Source organism: Osmerus eperlanus, chromosome 6 (assembly GCF_963692335.1).
Source record: "Osmerus eperlanus chromosome 6, fOsmEpe2.1, whole genome shotgun sequence".
Taxonomy (NCBI): domain Eukaryota; kingdom Metazoa; phylum Chordata; class Actinopteri; order Osmeriformes; family Osmeridae; genus Osmerus; species Osmerus eperlanus.
Window position 1 is genome coordinate 14,280,382 of NC_085023.1, and position 23,636 is coordinate 14,304,017.

Here is a 23,636-nt window from a genome sequence, read left to right on the forward strand (position 1 = left end):
GATCGGGGGTGGTGGTGTCACTGAACACATCCGACACTTCCTGTGTCATCACTTCCTGCATGCGCCCCTTTAAATCCTGCAGATACACACAGAAGATGGTTAGAGTCCATACTGCATCACACTTAAGCCTTGTGTTGCCTTCGGGTCACATGACCCAAAGGTTCATAACGAACCATCATTGTGTTTACCCAATTTTCCCAATACAAAAACAAATAAAAATAATTTTATTTTAACCTTTGCAATGTGGGGGGTCTGAGACAGCCCAACGGTTAAAAGAAAATGCTTCACTTTGTTTTTCTATGCGTTTAAATTTGTCGCAATACGACGGTGGGTCACAATGACTGATGGGTCAGAATGACCCAAAGATAACACAAGGTTAAGCACACAGGGGTCCATAGTAGCCCATTCCAGTAATGCCGTGAAGCATGAATATCCAGATCAAAAAGCAATACCATGTTTGACCACTAGAGGAAGATCATGGCCTTGAAATCACAACACACATTTGATGCTGATTGAGTGAGACAGTGGGAGGGACTGTGTATAGCAGCGGTAGTAGTGTGTGTGTCTATTACTGCATGTGAGTAGTAGTGTGTACCTATGTACTAGCCTGTATGTCTTTATTACTGTGTACGTGTGCAGTAGTAGAGTGTGTAAAGTATGAAGTAGAGTGTGTGTGTGTAGTCAAGCCTATAGTAGTAGATTGTGTGTAGGTAATGTGTGTGTGGTAGAGTGTGTGTGTGTGTGTGTGTGTGTGTAGTAGAGAGTGTGTGTATGTAGTAGTGTGTGTAGTAGAGTGTGAGCGTGTAGTAGAGTGTGTGTGTGTGTGTGGTGTAGTAGAGATTGTGTGTATGTAGGTAGTGTGTGTAGTAGAGTGTGAGCGTGTAGTAGAGTGTGTGTGTGTGTGTGTGTAGTAGTAGAGTGGGTGTGTGTAGTAGTAGTGTGTGTGTGTAGTAGTGTGTGTGTGGTAGTGTGTTGGGCTCCAACTTCAGACTGTCCTGCAGCTGAGCAGCTGTGGCTCGAGCGTGAGGTGCTTCCGCCTCGCCCCTTCCCGCCATGTCAGCCAGCGACGTCATCAATGCCTCATTGCGGTCACAGCGACCAATCAGGTCCTGGCGGTACGGCCCTCCAAGCCCACCTGCTAGCCTCCGCCCCTCTGAGACCATGCCCCTGATTGCTGCCTGACCTGGGGACAGGGGACAGAGGTCAGGGGTCAGGGTCAGGAGTCAGGGGTCAAGCTACTTTACCTCAACTGCTGGCTAAGACCAGCACATTACTCACTAGAACTGACAGGCAGAAAGTCAGTGGAGGGGGGCGGCGGGGGGCCAGAAGAAGTGAGAGAGAAGAGAGAAAAAGGAAGAGAGAGAGAGAGAGAGAGAGAGAGAGAGAGAGAGAGAGAGAGAGAGAGAGAGAGAGAGAGAGAGAGAGAGAGAGAGAGAGAGAGAGAGAGAGAAAACTAGACTCGATTGGTAGGGAAAGAGAGAGAAAGAAAAGACGTCGATTCAGACAGAAAGAGAGGGAGAGACGTAGAGGAGGGAGGGAGGGAGGGAGGGAGGGAGGGAGGGAGAGGTGTTGAATGGTCAGGAGTGGAGACATCAGAAGACGTTACCTGTGTGGCTCTGGGGCCGCTCCACACACAGCTCCAATCAGACAGCATTGGAGAGAAGCAAAACACTCTCAGCAGGGTGCAGATAGACACAGAATGCCCACATCGGTTAATGGACATGTGTGTGTACGTGTGTGTGTGTGGGGGGGGGGGGGGGGGGGGTGTATCTGTGTGTATGTGACATAAGTCACTGAACGTGGCTGCAGTAATGTCTATCTGTCATCATCATCTCTAAGAGTATGCGCGGGTCAGAGTCTAAGTGTGTGGTGGTTTCAGAGGGAGGGCATGGCTGGCACAAGAGATACCCTCCATCTCCCCTGGACCCACAAATAGCCTCGCACCACTCACATCTTTCAATATGGTACAACTGCCAAGCCAACAGACACCACACAAACACACGCACACAAGCACATACACACATGTTATCCACAAGCTGACACGCCATCCAACATTCACAAAAGCTGGCATAACAGGACCCGATGGTCACTGGGTTTATTTTGGTGTAAAACCATCAGATGACAGAGCCTTCTCCAGGCAGCTACGGCCATCTCAATCCGCATGCACAAAATACAACCTGACCTTGTCTACTCTTCCTTCTCCAATCCCTTCTCCCCTCCCCTCCCCTCCTCTCCATCACCCTTCATTCTCCCTTCCCTCTCCCTCTCCCATCCCCAGTCTTACCCCCTCCCCTCTCCCTCCTCTGCTCTCCTCTCTTCTCCCCCCCCCCCCCCCCCCCCGCCCCCCCCCCTTCCTCCCCGTTCAACTCACCACTCCTCGTCGTCCACTCCAGGGTTGTTGACCCAGCGCAGGGCCTGCTCCATCTTTCCCTCCAGGGTAATGGCAGGCTTGGCAGGCCTCATGTTGGCCACGGCCCGTTGGTCTTAGACTGCAGGGGGTCAGCATACGCTGCACCGATCTGCTTAGCCAACGCACGGGCCTCCGGACTGTCACCCTTACCCTGAGGGAGGGAAGGAGGGAAGGAGGGGGAGGGAGGGGAGGGTAAATATAGATGGAAGGAGAAAAAATGGAGAGATAGAAAGTCAGAGGATGACAAAAGGATACATCTAAAACCTTTTATCCCACAGTGTTCCAAAACACTCAAGGTTAGACTTTAGCTGCATGAATACATTTTTGATAACAGTGCTGAGGATTTGATCGTGTTATTCAGCCAATGTACCCTAATAGGTCCCCCATCTAAGAGGCCTGCATCAAACCATCTGTCCCTAGACAGCAGGCCCTTCACAGAACTCTGGTGGTTAGCCAGGGTGTGTGTTCTGTGTGTGTGTGCGCGACGTGCGTGTCATACTGCTTGCGTAGCTCCACTAGTCTGGAGGTGAGTCCAGCGATCTCGCTGATGGAGCGCAGGATGTCATCTCTCTCGCGGGGGTCCTCCACAGGTCAGCGATGCGCTTGGCCTCCGCCAAGCAACCGCCCCTGATGTTCTCCTCCCCCCTCAGGACCCCCGTTAGGGTCCGCCAGCCACGCCTGCAGGACACGCACACACACAGAAGCACCCACGGTCAGATGTGTATATGATTGCAGTCAAAATAACGGTAACGTGTGTGTGTTTCAGTATGTGTGTGTGTTTTTGTGTGACCTGTGCAGCATCAAGCCTCCGGGCAATGGCCGACTTGGCGTTGATCAAGGCCTCCAGTCTGCGAGCGGCGCTGTCCACCTTCCCGAACAGCAGGTCCAGACCCTGGGAACACTGAGCAGCTCGCTGGACACACGGGGGAGAGGGACCCCTGCCCCCTTCACCACACACACACACACACACATTAGAACGCACACACACACTTTCCACGCTCTATCCTTCTGGTCACTTCTTTCAACAGAGCACACAAGATTCACGTTGCCACCCCTGACACACATGCGCACGCCTTGACCGCAAACGCCCCTCTCTACCTGGCTCGCAGCTCGGACACCTGATCGCGTCATCTGTCCAGGGTTCTTGGTGGTTCCCAGGACGTCTCTCCGCTCTCTCCCGGCACACAACTCGCCCACCTTCCCTGCCTCGTCCAGGATCACATGCACTGCACCCTCCCCGGCATCTCCTACACACAAACGCAAAGGTACATGACGAGATCATTGTAGTAGTTATATTGTTTCTGGTAGTGAGTGTGCGCTAGACTGTGTCCCTGTGTGTGTGTGTGTGTGTGTGTGTGTACTAAACTGTGTACCTGTGTGTGTGTGTGTGTGTATTGGCTGTATACCTGGCTGTCCATGGGGGGTCTTTCAGCCAGCCTTTAGCCAGCGCCATCTTAGACTCGATCAGAGCCAGAGATCTCTTCATGGCCTCCATATCCTGACAGGCAGACAGCAGAGCATTACCACTAACAGATGAACATCCAGTCCGCACAGAAACACCCACACAAAGTTCTGCTCAGTTATGGATCGTTTGACTATCGATACCGATTCCCCTCCATGTACTGTTCCTCAATGTCATGTAATGTTGAAGGTTGTGAGGGCATCGCTAAGGATTCGCTCAGGACTGTGGTGTAAAGGGACAGAGTGGGAGAGGGTAAAGAAACAGGGAGAACATAACGACATCACAGAGAATCAATCTCACTACTTGGGGTCTGAGAGAAAAGCTCTTCTTCCTTATTGAGTAATGGACTTCTCAGAGGCACCTGTTCGATAATGGACATGTATAATGGATGTCTGCAAGTCTCACCAACTCTCATCCATTATGCAGGATGTGAGAGAGAGAGCGGACCCACACTGGGCAATCAAAACACCTCAGTCAACACACACACACACACACTCTGTGTGTCTCTGTCTGCCCTGGCTGGTCTAGTTGTGAAGTGGGGTTACAGGTTACAGTACATGTAGGGTTCCAAGTTACAGGTTATACTTGTAAGACAGATTCTACCTCAGCCTGGAATGACCTCATCAAAATGCGAGTGGTGAGTGGTGGGTGGAATGTGACTGGACTTTCACATAGAGTGCATTCTGCCTCATCAGTGGCACATTGGAGATGTTCAGTAACAATGTGGAACATCTCACATATACATGAACGGGAGCCTTTAGTACATTAGTTTGAGAAACAGAGGCTATAAAAGTTAAACAGCCATTACGTAATCAGGCAGATAAGTAAAAACATGAAATGAAAGTTATAATTTGTACGTAGAAATAGTAAAGCCAATATATCTGTTATATATACTGCATGTATCACTACATTGAAAACAGTTATGGACAGATATCCGTCAGCATCCTGCACAGAGACTGGCCAAGTTCACTAACAAACAACAATGATTGAGGTGAGGTGAACGCACTCACTCGCAGCATCTTATGGGTTACAGACACAGTAGCTAACCCAAACCAGACACAAAGCAAAACAGCCTCTATAAAAGGACACACAGGCATGCCGCAGAGTTGCACAGAGGGGGGGCAGGAGGAGGCTTACCTTCTACAAGGAGGAAAATAATGGAGAAGGGCCAAAAAAAAAAGAAAGAAAGAACAGAAAAAGAGAAATCAAGAGTTATAATACCAGGTTTGAAAGAGGAGTGCGAATCAAAGAGACTGAAGGCTGCTGTCAGAAGAGTGGATGCACACACAGCCTCCATGTCAGCAGGACTGTGGTGCCAACCAGATGCACTGTACTACATATTGATGGTGGGGGGGGGGGAGGAGAGGAGAGGGGGAGGTGATGGGGGAGGAGAGGGAGTGGGAGCAGGGGGAGGAGATGAGGGAAGCAGGAGGAGGGGGAGGAGATGAGGGAGGGAGGAGGAGGGGAAGTAGGAGAGAAGCAGGAGGGGAGGAGATGAGGGAGGAGGACGGGAAGTAGGAGAGAAGCAGGAGGGGAGGAGACGAGGGAGGAGGACGGGAAGTAGGAGAGAAGCAGGAGGGGAGGAGACGAGGGAGGAGGAGGGGAAGTAGGAGAGAAGCAGGAGGGGAGGAGATGAGGGAGGAGGAGGGGAAGTAGGAGAGAAGCAGGAGGGGAGGAGATGAGGAAGGAGGACGGGAAGTAGGAGAGAAGCAGGAGGGGAGGAGACGAGGGAGGAGAAGGGGAAGTAGGAGAGAAGCAGGAGGGGAGGAGATGAGGGAGGAGGAGGGGAAGTAGGAGAGAAGCAGGAGGGGAGGAGGAGGGGAGGGAGGAGGAGGGGAAGTAGGAGAGAAGCAGGAGGGGAGGAGACGAGGGAGGAGGAGGGGAAGTAGGAGAGAAGCAGGAGCAGTGGCAGAAGGGATGGAAGGAGAAGACAGGAGGGAGGGGTGAAGAGGAGGAGGAGGGGAATGGGGGAGTGAGGAAGTTAGGTTAAGGTGTTGATGACAGGTGTGAGGGTGTGAGGGGGTACTAGACCCAGGACTGGGGAGATGATTGAGGTGGCAGAGGTATTTGAGCAGGCGAGAGAGTGTGCGTGTGCGCGTGTCGCACCTTGTTGGCCCAGGCGTCTTCATCCCAGGTGGTGAGCTGCAGAACGCGGATGATCTCGTTGATCTCAGAGCTCATCTTCTCAAACGTGAACCTCCTGTTCCTCTCAGCCTCTTCTACGCCTGCATTGCCTCCACTCTTGGTCGCTACAAAGATCTTTATGGCTGCAGGGAGAGGAGGGTTACTATTGGGCACGATCACGTTCAAATATCATTTCAACTAAAGTATTTTTTAAATAATTGTAAAAGATGCATTTGTTTAGCTTCTTTTCTAAAACGTATAGGACTGGTCCACTGGTTAAAGTCAAATGAAGTGTCAGTGGCATTGGGTAATTTCCATAGAACCTCTTTGGTACAACCAGTAACGTACTTACACTGAGCTTGAACACGCACACACACAATCAAAGACAGACGGCTTTCGGAGTTCCCGTATACCATCTTACAGTATGTGGTTGCATGCATGACCATGTCTTTTCATGTTTGACTTTTAATGCCATCATGTCACTTGACACCATTAGATTCAAGAACACATCTGACCATCAAAGCACACTTTGTGTTGCACCGATGGAGAGAGAGAGAGAGAGAGAGAGAGAGAGAGAGAGAGAGAGAGAGAGAGAGAGAGAGAGAGAGAGAGAGAGAGAGAGAGAGAGAGAGAGAGAGAGAGAGAGAGAGAGGAGAGAGAGAGAGAAGAGAGAGAGAAAGAGAGAGAGAGCGGAAAGAGAGAGAGACAGAGAGAGAGAGAGAAAGAGAGAGAGAGAGAGAGAGAGGAGAGAGAGAGAGAGAGAGAGAGAGAGAGAAGAGAGAGAGAAAGAGAGAGAGAGCGGAAAGAGAGAGAGAGAGAGAGAGACAGAGAGAGAGAGACAGAGAGAGAGAGAGAGAGAGAGAGAGAGAGAGAGAGAGAGAGAGAGAGGGGGGGGGGGTTATAGTGTGTGGTTCACTGCACTTCATGTACAGTACTAACAGTACACCACAGTAGACAGCAGCAGCTGGTGGGCGGTCTGCGTGTGTGTGTGTGTGTGTGTGTGTGTGTGTGTGTGTGTGTGTGTGTGTGTGCGTGTGTGTGTGAGTCTAACAGGCCCAGGAACTAATGGCTGTAATTATCAGGGTTGCTATAACAACCATTGAAGGCCCGTTGGCTGTACTACCTCCTGCTGCTGCAGCTTCTATCACACACACACACATGCACAGACACACAGGCACACACACACAGGCACACACATGCACACACACATACAGGCGCACACACATGCACACACACACACACACAAAGACAGACACACACCTGATATAAGGACGGGTAGTAGCTCTTTGATGGTGTTCATGGATGACACCAGCATCATTCTGTGTTCCTGGTGGGTCAGTTCCTGCTGCCTCTCCTCAATCATCTTTGACATCTTTGTCATCCCTGAAAAGGACAGCAACCTATCAAAATGCTGGAAGAGACTTTGCCCACCAATAATCAGAGGTCGGGGACCAACCAATCCTAATGAATATCTGTTGTCTCCAGCTCTTTACTCTGGGCCAAATAGACAGCTTCCCTCAGAATCATATACATAATAAAATATACATTTTGTAACCCATGTTATCTGTAAAAGGTAAAGCAATTGTAGGATGGTTTATCCCAGAACATTTAAAGCATTAATCCTTTGGGATGTCATCATCACCCTACATGCCAGAAGCAGCTACTGCACTGGGATCTTCAATGGTGACAGTTCTGTCGAGGTGAGGCTCCTAGATCCAGACACACACGCTATCTACAGTCTGTCTCTGATGATTCTTTCTCCAGACCACTACAACAGAACTGACTGCTTGGATGAAGCAGGGGCTGGAAGTTAAAGGCTGGTGGTTTGGTTACTGTGAAAGGGTCAGGGGTCAGTCCCAAAGTTTTTTTTTTAATAAGGGTTCAGGGGTCAGGGGTGAAGGCTAAGAGAAGTTACCTGGCTCGTTCTCTGAGTCAGGGGTCTGGGCTGAGTGATGAAGGCTAGGATAGGTTACCTGGTCCCAGGTTCTTGGTGTAGGTGATCAAATCCTCCATGGTTTCCACCACCTCCGCTACTGTCAGATACTCCAAGATGCCCTTACACACTCGGATGATCTTTCGGACCTGGAACACAACACACAACACACACACACGATTATAGGCAACTACACTAACACCACACTCCGCAATGACGCTGTAGATAACAAAGTCTCACAGCATTTAAGTCTTTCTCGTGCATTAGTGCATTCTTTTGGTTTCCCCCCTTCCGTTTACAACCATAACCCAAACGGTTGTGTGTATACATATATGTCTGTGTCTGTCTATGTGTTTTTTTGTGTGTACATGTCTTGTGATGTAGGTCTTGTGACTGAGGGAAGCCACTCTATCGGAATGGGGGCCAGTGTGGTGATCAGACAGTATTTAGCAGCTCAATGTGATTCTACTTACACTGCCTGTGTTTATCAGGGGAAGGTCACTAACAGCCTCGTAAGTCAGTTAGTGAGTTAGCCTGAAAGCTGGCGTCCTGAATGCTGCTGAATGCTTGTGTGTGCCTTCTGTGTGGGAATGCATGCAAACACAACCAGATTTAAACACACACACGCACGCACACACACACACACACACAGACTCACACCTCTGCTTCGTCGAAGGTGAGCAGAAGATCCGAGGTCCCAGACAGGATTCCTCTGGACCCATCAATGAGGTAATCCCGCGCCGGGACGGAGTACGGGTCTGCCTTCAACATCTGGGCTGCCTGGACCAGCTTCGAACACGCGTTCTCCACCCTTAGAACACAGAACCGTCTCAGAGCAGGAATGGTCAAACCCGAAGACAGAACACCAGCGTAGGATCTCTTGTCTACCCCACTTATACAGTAGCAACCCTCAGAACACCACTTTCCCATCCAAGGAACAGGGCACACGCTGTCTACTGGCCCTGTTTAGATGACACTCTTCCGGGTTTATCATTAGAGCATCCCTCTTCGACTGACCTGAGGTTGGGGGTGCGGGGGCACCGCTGGTTAGATTAATATTTCTGTGTAGCAGGTGACACTTTGTGTCTAATAGCAGATGATTTTCAAATTAGTGATGGCCCCCCCAGGGGGAGGGGGGGGGGTGATGCATATTAAGAGTGGTGTTATAAAGGCCTGTCTGGGGAGAAATAGCCCCTCCCCTCCGTGACCCCCATTGGTCAGGGTATCGATGGCCGCGGAGGGATCTATATTTAGCAGGGTTCACATTCCCACATGCCCCCTTCCTAAGCCCCGTGTGTGAGATTTATGATGCGTGTGTGTACGTGATGTGTGCGTGCGTGCGTGCGTGTGTGTGCTTTAGCATGGAAGTGTGTATCTCTTAGAGAGACAACCCCTTCTGCCACAGTCACCAGGAATGAGGGAGGGCGAGGGGGAGAAGGAGAAAGTGTGCAGAGAGGAAAAACGGGATTGAAAAAAAGAGGAAGTGAAAAAGTGGTTGCAACAGTGATAACAAATGGCCTTCCTTGACCTCCTGACAACACACACACACACACAGCGTTAGGGCTGAGACCCAGGACTGCTGAGTAACAGCTCACTGGCAGATCCAGAGTCAGCTGTTTGGACCCACGCAGTCAACAACAAAGTAGTTCATCTCTCAGGATGCTGAAGAGCCAGCAGGGCCCTGCCCACAGTCCTTCCTTCTTTCTTTCTTTCTTTCCTTCCTTGCTTCTTTCTTTCCTTCCTTCCTTCCTTCCTTCCTTCCTTCCTTCCTTCCTTCCTTCCTTCCTTCCTTCCTTGATTCCCTCCTTCCTTGGTCCATTCTTTGAATCTGATCAAGACACATCTGTATGGAGGCATGTGCTTCCACTCACATAACCATGTTAGGTCGGAGGCTTCCTCAAGGAAGACGAAGAAGGAAGGATGCCGTTTCAGAAGATTCAGACACAGCCCAACAGTCAACCTTTCTCATAGTGGGACTTACTTGATGAACGCAGAAGGCATGTCCCTCTTCATCACCTGGTCCTCTGTGGTCTGAACAGTCTCCTTCCCCACCTATAAGACACACATACACATAAGTATAAGAGAAGGGGAAAGTAAATATATTGAATCAATATGTGTGTATATATGTGTGTGTCTGTTTGGAGATCGCCCATCTGGGAACACTGTCCTCAGTCTCATCTAAAAACCAGGGCCAGTCACAAATCCACATAGCCAAAAACCTTTTCAAACAAAGTGTTTGAAAATGGTTGCAATGCTTTTCTAAATCACTTCCCTCTGTTCAACCTAGAATGGAAGTGATCAGCTAAAGGAAACTTGAAGTGTCACAGTTAGGAACGGAGTTCTGGGTGCTGATTGGCTGTGGACTCAGGCCATCATGGTTATAGTGGTGTAGGTCAAAAAGCCCTTTAGGTCCAATCTCAGAAGCCAGGGAAAGGAGAGACAGACTGATCTCAGTATGGTTGTGTGGCGAGCCTGAAGACCCAAGACAAAGAGCCCATTTTTCTCTGTCCAAGGGGCTGCTCTAGTCTTGTCTGCCCAGCAGCCTGGCCTGGTCCTGGGCTACAGCCAAACACAAGGGGGTACTCTCACTGAAGGTCTGATAAACACTTCTGTTCATCACAAATCCACAGTGAGACACCAACCCACATACACACAAGCTCCTGAACAGACACAAACACACACAACATATGTTATGAACAGTCTCACACCCAAACTAGAAATAAACTGTGGTAAATGTGTGTGCTGACCATGTTTTTGATTTGAAGTACTGCATATAACCGGTTAATATGAGCTCATTTAGAGTCTCAATGATCTCAATTGAAACATCAATAGCAGCCATTGTTTTATGAGATTCGATTAGCCTGTGTTCAGGAGGAACGAGTGAGGCAATGCCCTTGCATCATACAGAAGAACAACACCACAACGCTTCAGCGTTTAAACACACACACACACACTTCGGGTGACCTTGCTCTGTCCTTCAGCGGAGACTGTTCATATCACCATAGTGATGGAGCTGGTTATCTCTTAAAAACACATGGCCCACACATCAAGCACACACACACACACACACACACACAGATACATACAAACACACACACATCACACACACACATACCAAATGCAATTACAGAGGCTAGAGCATCAGTCTCTGTTTCCAGTGTCTGTGAAAGTCAGTTAATAGGTTTTCCGCTCCAGAGAGCCTGAGAGGAAGCATGCTGAACGTCATGCTATCTCGGCCTCAGATAAGGAACATCATTATGCTCCTGTACAACATCCTTCCACGCTCAAATCAAACTGGGCCACAAGAGTCCAGAGAACAGTCTTAGTAAAACAATTCAGAGACTGAATCATTGCATGAATGAATGAATGCGTAAATGGGAGAATGAATGACTGAACGAATTGTGAGTTTAGGGCACTCTACAAACCATCTGTAAAGATGACTGATAATTTTCATACCTATCTGGGATTTCTAAATACTAGCCAATTGAAAAATGAGTGGGTGGGTGTTTGTGTGTGTCTGTGAGTTTGCCAATGATGAAGTCATGCAAGATCAGTGATCAAGGGAGAAATAAGGATATTTATTTAAGAGTAACTGTACCAGGCCTCAGGACTTTCGCAATGGCAGTCAGTGCTCACAACTAATGTTCAATACTTAATTAATGGAGATTTAAGAGGTTTACAGCAAGCCAGCTATTACATACCAGATCAGAGGCATTGAGCAAAGTAAAGAGGAAGGGAAAGCCAAGCAGAGTGTGTGTGATAGGAAAGATATTCAGGCTACATGATCATATCCGAGGAGTTCACCCATCTGACCAGGTCTTCTCTGGATCACATGACGCCATGACAACCAAACGAACAGGTCTTTCTATTTCACTGTCTATCTTTCTGTCCATGTGTCACTCTCCCTTTTACTCTTACAGGAAATAAAAGTGTCTGGTGATGTCAGGGCTACTTAAGGGTCAAGTACAGGGTTAGATTACCAGATGACAGACGTACTGACAAACAGTCAGACAGACAGACAGACAGACAGCAAACAGACAGACTGGGTGGGGCAAGTGAGAGTTGTCTGAACACCCTGTAAATAGTCCTAAAGACCCAAGATAGCTGTGTGTGTGTGTGTGTGTGTTTGTGGTTTATGTGATCTGAGGATAGTCTCACTCGAAGACACTGACGCCAGACTTTCCCAACTCAGCAGGGAGCCCCAGTTGCAGAGCATACTACTCAGATCTCTCTCTCTATTTTTTCTCTCTCTCTCTTTCTCTTCATCTCTCTCTCTTTTTCCTCGCCCAAGTATCTCTCCCTCTCCACTTGGAGAGGGAGCCTCTCACCCTCTCTCCTTCATGCTTTTCTTCAACCTCGTTCTCTTCTCCCACTTTCTCTGCTTGCCCTCTGCGAGTGTGTTACTTCCCCAACCAGTAAATCTATTTATTCCTCCCTTTCCCTCTCTCCTTCCTCCCCTCCCCCACATAGTTGGGGTCCATGTTGACTTCAGACGTCCATGCAGACTCCCACCTGCAGCAGCAGATGTGTGGTTACAGAAGGGACAGGACAGGTGCCAGGGAAGGACTTCCCCGCTGTTTTTGAACTGCAGCTAAAGTAGCACATTACCTGGATAAATGTACTCTCTATTTACTGCCTAAACAGACAGGTTGGGACAGTTTAGGAGACAAATGTCGAGTATGTGTGGGTCAGTTTCAAAATATGGCGTGTGCGTTGGTGGCTCAATGACGTGGTTCTTTTAGAGGGTCTTAATGTTCAGTCCTCCCTGGTTGGGGTTAACAGTGTAACAGTATCTGTGTGCTGTAATGCTGTCACACCATCCATGAGTGAGTCTGTTTCTGACTCTCTCTCTCTCTCTCTCTCTCTCTCTCTCTCTCTCTCTCTCTCTCTCTCTCTCTCTCTCTCTCTCTCTCTCTCTCTCTCTCTCTCTCTCTCTCTCTCTCTCTCTCTCTCTCTCTCTCTCTCTCTCTCTGGGACCCTGGCTGCTGCTGCTGTCTGGAAGCACAGTACTGAGAACCGCCTCCCAGTCTGGTCACACTGCTTGGATTTTGACGCCTTCTTGTATACGTCTTCTCCCGTCATCCTCCACTCCTCCTCCCTCTCCTAAGGACCACCTCTCTCTTTCCTTCATCCCTTTCTCATCCCTCTCTCATCTCCAGCTTCTCGCACTTCTCTCCGTGCCCCACATGAAATGTCTACGTCTAACTCCCGTGTCCCCTAGTCCTCTATCTCTCTTCCACAGATGCCTGTTCCTCTCCCTGCCTCCCTGTCTCCCTGTCTGTCTCCCTGCAGGTCTGTCTGCCTGTCTGTCCACTTGCCTGCCCGAGGGCCAGCATTAACCCCCTCGGATGAGTGTCTCTCACGGCATGGAACCACCATCCTCCCGCTCCAAAACACACATACAAAAGTACAATGACAAATCAGAGAGACACAGAGATAGACAGATAGAAAAAAGGAAAGATAAAAGAGAGAGAGAGAGAGAGAGAGAGAGAGAAAAAAAGAGGGAGATGGGGGGTGGGGGGGGGGGGAGAGAGGAGATTAAAGGTATGCTTCATAGGGGAATGTCGAAGTATCCAGTGGCAACCGAACATCAGAGAAACTAGACTTAGGGAGGGACCCCACTGGAAGGACTCTCCGTAGTTAGTCTAGGGCCAAACAGCCCTTGGCCAAATTCTGACCCAGTCTTATTGAACACGAGTGGCCAGTTTCCCAGAAGCACCAGTAATTCTAGTTCAGGACTAAGAAGCCTTTCAATTTGAGTTCATTCATTGGGAGACATGTTTTATTTTGCTGTACTTGGACCAAGGCTGTCGATCCCTCTGTTCCTTCCTCCCTCCTGTTCTCATTTCCATCCTTTTTCTGCCCTTAAATCACCCATTCTCCATTCCATCCTTTCTCTGTCCCCTCGTCTCATGTTCAATCTATGCTTTTTTCCGGTTCTCTTCTCCTTTCTACCCCTAAATTGTTTTCCTCCATCCTTCCCCCTGTCCTTCTCTCCTGCTACTCCACCACCACTAGCTGATGCAAGCTCAGTCCTGATGTTCGACGAAGTGTGAGACCCAGTTTGCCTGTGTGTCAATAATAATGACCCCGGAGCAGTGATAATGGTCTGTCCTGCATCGATCTGCCCACAGTTAGAACCCATTGAGTCCCATCTGTCTCCCCCTGGTCTGCCCTGCCGATGCCACTTCCTCTGTCTTTTATCCAGACCGCAGGTTACAGCAGGTATTAAGCAATAAGGTGGAAATATATCATGCAGACTTGGAAGCCTAAAGTCTCCATAAGGATTTGAGAAGGACTTTGAACTATAACAACAAGCCAATAACAAATTCACACCTTAATTTTCTGAGCAGTTGGGGGCACATTACAGGGCATTGCACAAGCACCTTCTCCTCCTCATTGACAGATGACAGCTCTCTTTGCCTCTCGGTTCAAGGACAGAGGTTCTTGCGTGACATAGGCTCGCTCTGTTTATTTTACCAGGATTCGTTTATTCCGCCCCACAAACTTTTTTCGGTTCAGCGCCCATTCGATAGCCAGGGCGAAGTTTGATACATTGTTGTCATTGTTTAGAACGGGGGAAAGTGTGTGTGTGTGTGTGTGTGTGTGTGTGTAAGAGAGAGAGAGAGAGAGAGAGAGAGAGAGAGAGAGAGAGAGAGAGAGAGAGAGAGAGAGAGAGAGAGAGAGAGAGAGAGAGAGAGAGAGAGAGAGAGAGAGAGTTCCATGTTCCAAATGGTGAAGGAGATGGCAAACACGGGACTCACCCGCACAAGGTTGCTAACTGCCGCCTGCACCACCGCCACCGGGGTCGTTAAATCCGGGATGGCTTTACCGTCCACCTCTCCCTCTTCGTGCATGATGACCAGGTGGGAGATCTGCTGCGCCACCGGCTCGAGAATACTCTCGATCGTCTTGGTGTGAAACACCGGCATGATGAACGAGTTCTACCGCAGCCCTACAGATGAAAGGCGGCTGGTCGCTCCAGCACACTGCGCTGTTCTGCTCTACCCACTCTCTCACCAACGAAAGCGGCTATCCAGATCCTCGGTCCCACCACTGGTAGAGCCCTTCATGCGTCACCCTGGGGGACGGTGTACTGCACGACTCTACCGCTGAACGGTGTGCACTAGCCTGCGAGCGACCAAAATCGTGACAGGAGGAATCACCGCCCTCCAGCCAATCAGCAGCTGCGTATTGGTTCGTTCTGACTCCTTTATAACACACACGCACGCACACATACACATAAACACACACACAGCATACTCTACTCTCCACACTACCCTACTGCTAGCACAAGCAAGAGCTGCTCCCAAATTACGTCATGCATTCCCGGTAGCCCGAAAAGGAAAGTGTTGGTGTGGGGGTATCTTACTGTCAGGAGATTCCAAGACGAAGAGAACGTAAAGAAGCAGAGAGAGAGAGAGAGAGAGAGAGAGAGAGAGAGAGAGAGAGAGAGAGAGAGAGAGAGAGAGAGAGAGAGAGAGAGAGAGAGAGAGAGAGAGAGAGGAAAGCGGGGGATATGAGTTATTACTACACTTCATATTGATAGCATGGCTAGTAACAAACCTTATAGTGGACCTACAGTTATCATCTTCTGATCGCTGGGGCCCCTGACGGCATTGGAGATCCACACAGGATCGAATCCTGTCAGAATTCATGATACACTTTTTCATGATTCATCTGGATGTCGCCTCCACAAGGCGACATCCTGTACACATGTAGCCACCACACGGACGCACCCATGGCGATGTGTATATAATAATGCTGATGACCCTCCCTCTGTCACCTGATCTGTCTTCATTAAAAGGTGGGTCAGGAGTTCATGTCTCCAGGCCTCGACGCCCAGCTCTAAATTAAGACTGAGAATTCAGTTTGCTGCACAGAGGACTGGGGAGAAGGCAGGAAGTGTAATCTCGCCCGTAGATTGGGAGAAGGAGGAAAGGGAGTGGGAGAGAGACAGAGAGACAGAGAGAGAGGGAGAGGGAGGGAGAGAGAGAGAGAAGAGAGAGGGAGAAGAGAGAGAGAGAGAGAGAGAGCGGGGGGGAGAAGAGAGAGAGAGGGGGAGAAGAGAGAGAGAGGGGGAGAAGAGAGAGATAGAGAGGAACCCACCTCAGAGCCTCTTCAGGTCCTACCTTATCCTCCATGGAAGCTGCTTGGGTGACAAAGGTGGTAAAGGGAGAAGAGGGTATTAAAAAAACACGAGCCCAACGCTAATCACTGGCCTAAAACAACGGCAGCATTTTAGCCACGTGCGGTTTCGGAAACAGATTGTGTGGGTATCTTTTCCTGCATTGGTCATCAGGATGAGTTTGTCCACAGTGTGTGCATGCACTGTCAGGGCGTCTCTGCAGTGTGTATCTCCTCATGGTCTCTCTGTGTGGCTCTGGGGTGGGTGAGGTCTTCCTGTGGGCTCCAGGCTCACGGGGGAGCTTGTCTGAATCCAGGGGCTAGAAACCGGAGCCCCTCTGCAGCAGAGGAGGGGTATTTATATACCCCCAAGAGCCCCAGCGTCTACCCAGCTCTGAGGCTGGAGGATCTTATAGTGTGAGCGAGTGAGTGAGTGTATGTGTGCGTGCGTGCGTGTGTGTGTGTGTGTGTGTGTGTGTGTGAAGAAGAGAGAGAGAGAAAGAAAGGGAGTGAGTGAGTGATTGAGTGTCAGAGAGAGAGAGACAAAGTGTTTGGTCTTGGTGTTGGGTCTAAGGAAAGATGCACTCAAAGCAGAGAGGTTGGACTCTCCTGTCCAGATAGTGACAACAAAAGCATATCTGTCGTGGTATTGATATTTACACCACATCCTACACATGCATTCACACAGAAAAACACACATTAACAGGCGCCTCTAAAACAAAGTCCCTGGGACTGGTACATATGTCAATTATGTCGTCATATTTGAAGTCCCTTTCTTCACTCGTCTTCTGCTGTCCTGTACTTTACTGTAAGTTGAACTCGGGGGGGGGTGGGGGGGGGGAGCACTCTCAACTGTCTCTCCTCTCTTACTCCCCGTTCGTCTCTCTCTGCATCCCTTCTACTCTCCTTTTCGTCTCTCTTCTAGCTATGGTTCTTTTTTCTCTTCCCATGTAACACTGCACAGTCCCATTCCCCCTCAGGTCTTGTCCATAAAGAGCTATACAGGCTCATATAGCTCCTGTGCTGCCGCCTCAAAGCCCTATAAGGCAGGTGGACCACAGGGATAAAGTCAACTGTGTATCTCTACAGTAAACCCTGTCAGAGGTAGTGTAAACTGGCCCCCGGTATGAGCCCGGTAGCTGGGAATGTGAGCATAATCAGATGGAGGTGATGTCTAAACACTTCTTATTAGAACCTATTAGCCCAGCGTTGAGGTGTGTGCTTTGAAGTGCAACTCGAATCGAATGAAGACACGTTTAAACATTGTAGTGCAGACGGTGTGCATTTGTGTGTACGTGCTGTACTGTATGTGTGTGTATCTTTGTCATCGGTCTGTGGATGTACGTTTTGGCCCTGACTCATTCTTGTTTATGCTGTTGCTGTTTATGTATTTTCAGAGAGGAATGAGACATTCGACACAGAAGTGCAAGTAAGTATAGACACACAAACACACTCTCAGCCAGCTGATGATCAGTAGAGAGAGAGATATATGGAAAATACAAAGGAGGAGCACAAGAAGCGACGGAGAGAGATGGACAAGTGAGAAAAGGAGAGAAACAAAGGACAGAAAAGTAGAGAACAAGTAAAGAGAGGAAAAAAGAGAGAAAAAAGAGACGGTGAATTTGTGGTTGAGACAAATAGAAGGAGAGACTAGGAATACATGTCACTGTTTGTGTGCCTCTCATCGCTGAGCCTGGGCCTCGGATGAGATAACCGCCAACTGAGAGCTCTCACAGTCATCTAAACCAAACGTATTAAAGACCTGTGCGTGCACTGGGGTACTTTGTGTGTGCGATTGTGTGCTAACTTACGTGTGTGTGTACTCAGTGGGTGGGCTGTGTCCTTATGCTGTTTGTAACAGGAGATGAGCCCCCTTGAGGCCCCCCTAGTCCCCCTCTCCCCCTCAAATACCCTCTGAACTCATCCGACTGTTGAGCTTAATGAGACTCATTAGAGACACACCTCTGACAGAGCGAGAGAGAGAGACAGAGAGATCTACCTGCTCTTCATCTGTCCACCACAGTGAAACACAGATGTTCTATTTGAATCCATTGTAGTGTACTATACAGTATAATCTCTATTATTACAGTATAATACAGTATAGTCTCTGAGAGATATGCTGGGTCAGAGACACAGTCAAGTTAAGAAGAGGGCACCATGACACACACAAGGACCAGCTGGATATGAGCGGCAGGTCTGTAGGCTCTGGGGATCTGAGGGCGTGTGCTGCTGGTCTGAGGTGTGAAGGGCTAGGAAGGACTAATTCTGTTGAATAGTGCCCTCTAGCGCCCTCTAGTGATACAAACAAATATACAGTATCACAGGATGATCGTGCAAGTTTTATCCCCTCTGTCACTGTTCTTTGGCAGGCTTGGAGTCTGGCCAGGCAGCTGCAGAATCTAGACCCTGAGCTTTCTCAAGGTCTGCGATGGAATGGGTTGGCTTAGTCATACATTTCAGAGGAAACACTGAAGGTCTAATTTCTAGTTAGACACAGTTTACCGACAAGACAGCTGTGAGTGACGATGGCATCACAACTCCAGGTGCAAGAAGGCAGCAAGTTTTGGGAGAAATTAGAAGTAGAATTTCTATTGTGAAATGTGTGTGTGTTATAAGTATGTAAGGTCAGTTTTCCATTTTACACACAATTAACCATAAAAAAGAGGCAAGTGTTGTGCAAAGTATGTGGAAATAAACTTTATATGCAATAAAAGAAAACAGTTGGACAGATGTGCCCATGTATCAAAATATTTTACATATACAATTTTATGACAAAATACATGGCTTTTGTAGAAAACAAATATTTAAATAAATTACTTTTGAATGGAAATACAATAAAGTCATGAATAAATAGTCCAATAAAATACATAACACATAACATTACATCAAATGGTCCCACGAAGGACGATGCTCTCTATGCAGGAACAAGGCATAAGAGGCGGGCGTCAGGTCTGATAGCTAGGTCGGTTGGTCTGCCTGTCTCTCTGTCTACCAAACTATAGCTGCCTCATCTTATCTCGTGCTCCACTCTCCTCTCTCTGTCTACTATTCAAACTCACTTCTGGGGGTACATGACTCCTGCGGTGTAGGCAGGCAGCCCTGTTTTCTCAGCGATCCAGCTGTTGTAGTTGGTGACGCGTGTGTACACCCCAGGTTTGTTCTTTAAGGCACAGCCCTCGCCCCAGCTCACCACGCCGAACACAAACACCCTTCCAGACACTTCGTACATCAGCGGTCCACCTGAGTCACCCTGCAGAAGAGAGATGGTCGTTAACATAATAGACGTCACATTATTCCCCCCCCCCCACACACACACACACTCTCATATGAACACTATCCCCCACTCCCACCACACACAGGAACTTACCTTACAGGAGTCTCTGCTCCAGTCAGGACTCGCAGCACAGAACATGTTCTCTGTGACGCTTTTATTATAGTAACTCTTGCTGTTGCAGAGGTTCTGAGAGAGTAGCGCAACGTTGGCCTGTTTCAGTTTGGGAGAGAACTCCCCTCCTGTAAAGATACACCATATCAAGGCTTAGTCTTCATAGGGAGCCCGGCGTGTGTGAATGTGTGTGTTTTGTGTGGACTTAAGTGTTCAGAGGTTGTACACACCCCATGTCACCTGTTTCCCATGTCCTGCGACGGTGCACGCAGCACCGAGGGGCAGCTTGGTGAGAGGCGGGGGGAGACACACCGTCCTCACAGCCTTGGTCCGCACCGCGCACACCCCGTCTTTGCTTTTCAGCTTCAGCAGGGCTGCAAGAGACAATCCCCACGCGCACACACTGAGAGTCAAACCCATGTTTGTCCCTACTTACACACCCACACACAGACATACGCCATACTCCACACACCCACCGATGTCGTTATTGAAGGTTTCCTCAATGTTATCGTAGTCTTGATGGATTATAATCTGATCCACAGCAAACTTCTGCTCTCTGTTGGCATCAGTCTCTCTGATGGAGCTTTTGCCCAGATACACAGTTAGATCCTTGCTTGTGATGCTGTGGCAGACATAGTGAGAAACCATACAGACAAATGATTAGGTACACCTGCACAATGAAACACACATGAAGTACACAGACACTTATATGTGTGTGTGTGTGTGTGTGGGTGCCTGTATGTGTGCCTGTGTGAATGTGTGTATAGTTGTGTATTTTACCTCTCAAATTTTTTGCTAAAGCAGTGAGCGGCCGAGAGGACCCAACACGGAGCTATGAGGGAACCTCCACAGTGGAGTCTTCTGCCTTTAAAGATGACCGCTGTCCATGGCTGTTCCTCGATGGGTATGACCGAACCCCCCACAATCTTATAACGCTGCTCCACTCTTTTCCCGCACGTATTCTCTGGACGCACAAACACACACCCACAAGTCAGGTCATTGAAGTTCATCCAGAAATACTTGGCCTACTACCTCCACCAATGGTATTGTCCCCACCAGATCCACTGATTACTAATATTATAGTATTTTACCGTATGACATGGACAATCTTATTCCACTGTCATTGTGGACAACTCACCAGTGTCCACAGCTGGAGATGGAGGAACAGATGTGGTGACAGGAGAATCTGAGGTGTCACAGCGCAGACAGAGGGATGTTAGAGCATGCGCTGGTCATTAGGACAGGTCATATAAGGAGACAATCATTGGTGTGTGTGTGTCTGTGTGTGCCTACATGCTTATAAGTGGGTCTTTGCCACTCACCAGTGTCACATTTGGGAATGTTACACAACTCTCTGACGATTCTATGTCTTCTTCGCACCCGACACCACGGACTCAAGCTTTGGTCTGGGTTCCTGAAAACCGCATCAATCAGGATATCAACTCATTGCATCACTGGATAATTAACCAACCAATTAATAAGTTGACTAACAATCGACAACCATCTATGAATGAATCCAGCAACTACACTAAATGATGTACTAAACAAGTACATCTTTTTTTGACGGCAGGCTTATACAAATACTAATGGGAGAATGATCTAAACTCTGTAGCTCTAAGAAAGAGGAGGGAGGCTTGATGAACATCAACAAAAACCGCATTGTTGCTGAAATTCAGAAAACATTCAGAAATAGGTTCCCACGGGTGACTCATGACAGAAGAGGATATGGATACGGAATCAAAGACTTCCTAAAAATACCCATTACCAGACACACACACAGACAGACACAAACGCATCCACATTTTCCTCAGAAACACGTGATTTTGATGTGTCAGTTGACTGGATGACATCCTTGCACAATTACACTTTTGTATGAATGGTAACTGGAGTTGGAAGCTAATGAGTGGAAAGACTGTTATGACGGTCTGATTTCATAATGTGCAGTGTAATGTGTGTCTGTACCACTACCGTTCAGATGCACATTTATTACTCTGTGAAGTGTGTGTAACACACTCGTTGTTTAAAGAGTCGAGAGAGAGAGAGAGAGAGAGAGAGAGAGAGAGAGAGAGAGAGAGAGAGAGAGAGAGAGAGAGAGAGAGAGAGAGAGAAGTAAGTACCTGCAGAAGTTGTGTCTGTCCAGGCCCTGTGATAGAAGTCTTCTTCCGATGTTACTGAACTTGTCCCAGGACAAACAAGTGTGGCCGTAGGCAGACACAGAAACAGAACCTCTGTAACTGCTCCCGTTTCCAATCAGACATTGCGCTGCAGAGACATGACAGGGAGAAATCTGCTTGTTAGACTTATTTGTTAAGACTAATTCTAGTGTAATAAACATTTAGGCCAGTTTCCTAGACATGGATTAAGCCTAGTCCTAGACAAAAATAACATTTTCAATGGAGATCTTCATTGAATTGGCTTAATCTGTGTCTGGGAAACTGTGCCGTAATGTTTTTTAGTCTTTTTTTTAGGCGTTGTTCTTTGTTGTTTATTTTGCTATTGATGACTGATTTGAGTCCACAGATTCCAGGAAGTCTCACCTGTTTGTTTTTCAGATGGAGTCTGGGGGGAACGTAGGTGTCGGTGCCAGGGCCAGGTCCTTCTAGTGACCTGAAAGGGGAGATAGAGTCAGAGATGACACTGACTGAGGTAGGCACACAAATAAAGATGTGCTAATTGTGTGCATGACTTTGTAAAAAGGTGTTAAAAGTAGTTTCCTCTTTCCTACTTACTGATGCATAACTGGAGAGGATGGTGGCCGCTAGCGATATAATAAGTAGCAGGTTCATTGCAACCTCTTCTTCCTCTTTTAAGTCTAGAAAAACACAGTTTGCAAAAATGAGAAACCAAAACCGCTGCTTCCCTTTTTTGGAATTACGGATACACTCAGTTTGCACACCCCCAGTACTGAGCACACACATACACCCACATCTCAAAAGCCAACATCTATGAATAGAAAACTGTCACGTGATTAACCAGTAGGCCCAGTGCACTGTAGTATCAGTAAGTGTTTGTGTGCGTGCGTGTGTGAGACTGGTATAGGTATGTATACAGCATACAATGCAAAAATAGAATTCAATGTGTATCTTGATGCTGGGTTTTAGAGAGCTGAATGCACCCCCACAGTGAGAGAGACTGTCAATGTAGAGACTGACAGTAATCCACCACTATCTTTACGTAAACACCATAAGACACAGAACGTTCCTAGACTCTATGCACAATCTACACTACTTGCACATTAGTTTTCACCCAAACAATGAATCCAGATAGTATTCTTTCATGTCTTTATCTACAATCGTGATTTGTTGTACTCACTCGACCATCACACTGTATCTCTGTGACTGTGTAAATAAGTACTTGCGTGGCATTGTTTATGTAATATTATGTACATCTGTCTATTCATTGAGAAACAAATTCTCTTCGAGATTATATTAACACAATAATAGAATATCCTAAGCGTAATTTATGAACTCATTATGCAACCTCTGGTTCAAACCTTTAAGCATATTGGGTTGTTTTCCCGTTCAGAACCATTTGGTGTCCCTCCATAACTCAACTCAACATGCTGCAGTCAACCCAAACCAATTATTAATCAATACTAAAGCTGTATCAGTTTACCTCCAAGCTGGACCTGATCAAGACCAAGTTGTACTTCTTCCCTCTGTTGATTCTTCTTTCTTATTGGCTGCTTGTTGGTTCTGTTTCTGATTTTTCTGTTTTGGTTCCAAGTCCAGATGATTGGATGCTTGACAAAAAGGTCTTCTGCGGCCTCTTCTTGTGTTCTGCTGAGTTCCCACAATGTTGCTTCACAGACTTTTAGTGTCTCTGCCCATCAAGGTCTCTGTTATAAAGCTGCAAAGAGACAATGGGAGGGGTTATAAATTGGTGGGACGTGTACACACACACACACACACACAATTCCACTTAAACACACACACACAAAAATGACAACCACTTCTCACAGCTGTCATTCAATGTGGTCATGGCAAGATATCCTTATATGGACACAGACCCATCAAAAACATTTTGCCTGAAATTACAACATGATGTCTGAAGAATTCATTTTAGCACCATTAGCATTTAGGCATCTATGTTCGTGTATATGCATTGTGTGTGTGTGCATGGTCTTGTTGAAGGACTCTTGTGGGGAACAGAAAACCAGGATAGAAAGGATAGTAACAAGCATGGTAAACAGAGA

At 47.9% G+C, this 23,636-nt stretch overlaps 1 protein-coding gene and 1 pseudogene across 2 annotated transcripts; both read right to left on the reverse strand.

The window, feature by feature from the left end:
- The window catches only part of LOC134022767 (vinculin-like), a 22,452-nt pseudogene extending 7,346 nt beyond the window's left edge, over positions 1 to 15,106 (reverse strand).
- A 3,630-nt stretch (positions 15,107 to 18,736) lies between these two features.
- On the reverse strand, positions 18,737 to 23,276 carry LOC134022884 (tissue-type plasminogen activator-like). Of its 2 annotated transcripts, none has more exons than XM_062464624.1 (11): positions 23,057 to 23,276; positions 22,171 to 22,253; positions 21,979 to 22,048; positions 21,559 to 21,703; positions 20,764 to 20,855; positions 20,580 to 20,627; positions 20,222 to 20,405; positions 19,918 to 20,063; positions 19,672 to 19,815; positions 19,424 to 19,569; positions 18,737 to 19,306 (listed from the first exon to the last, which is right to left on the reverse strand). In XM_062464624.1, the coding sequence occupies exons 2-11, from the start codon at positions 22,225 to 22,227 to the stop codon at positions 19,112 to 19,114; spliced, it is 1,227 nt and encodes a 408-aa protein (XP_062320608.1). In that variant the 5' UTR covers positions 22,228 to 22,253; positions 23,057 to 23,276; the 3' UTR covers positions 18,737 to 19,111. The 2 variants fall into 2 exon arrangements, with proteins under 2 accessions (XP_062320608.1, XP_062320609.1); XM_062464625.1 differs by having other exon boundaries at positions 19,424 to 19,561; positions 19,670 to 19,815.
- Positions 23,277 to 23,636: the final 360 nt, after the last annotated feature.

Coding starts and splice junctions, on each gene's coding strand:
- LOC134022884 (XM_062464624.1), bottom strand. CDS start 22,227: ATGAACCTGCTACTTATTATATCGCTAGCGGCCACCATCCTCTCCAGT. Junction 22,049..22,170: donor TCCTCTCCAGTTATGCATCA/GTAAGTAGGAAA, acceptor CTCCCCTTTCAG/GTCACTAGAAGGACCTGGCC. Junction 20,628..20,763: donor CATTCCCAAATGTGACACTG/GTGAGTGGCAAA, acceptor GTGACACCTCAG/ATTCTCCTGTCACCACATCT.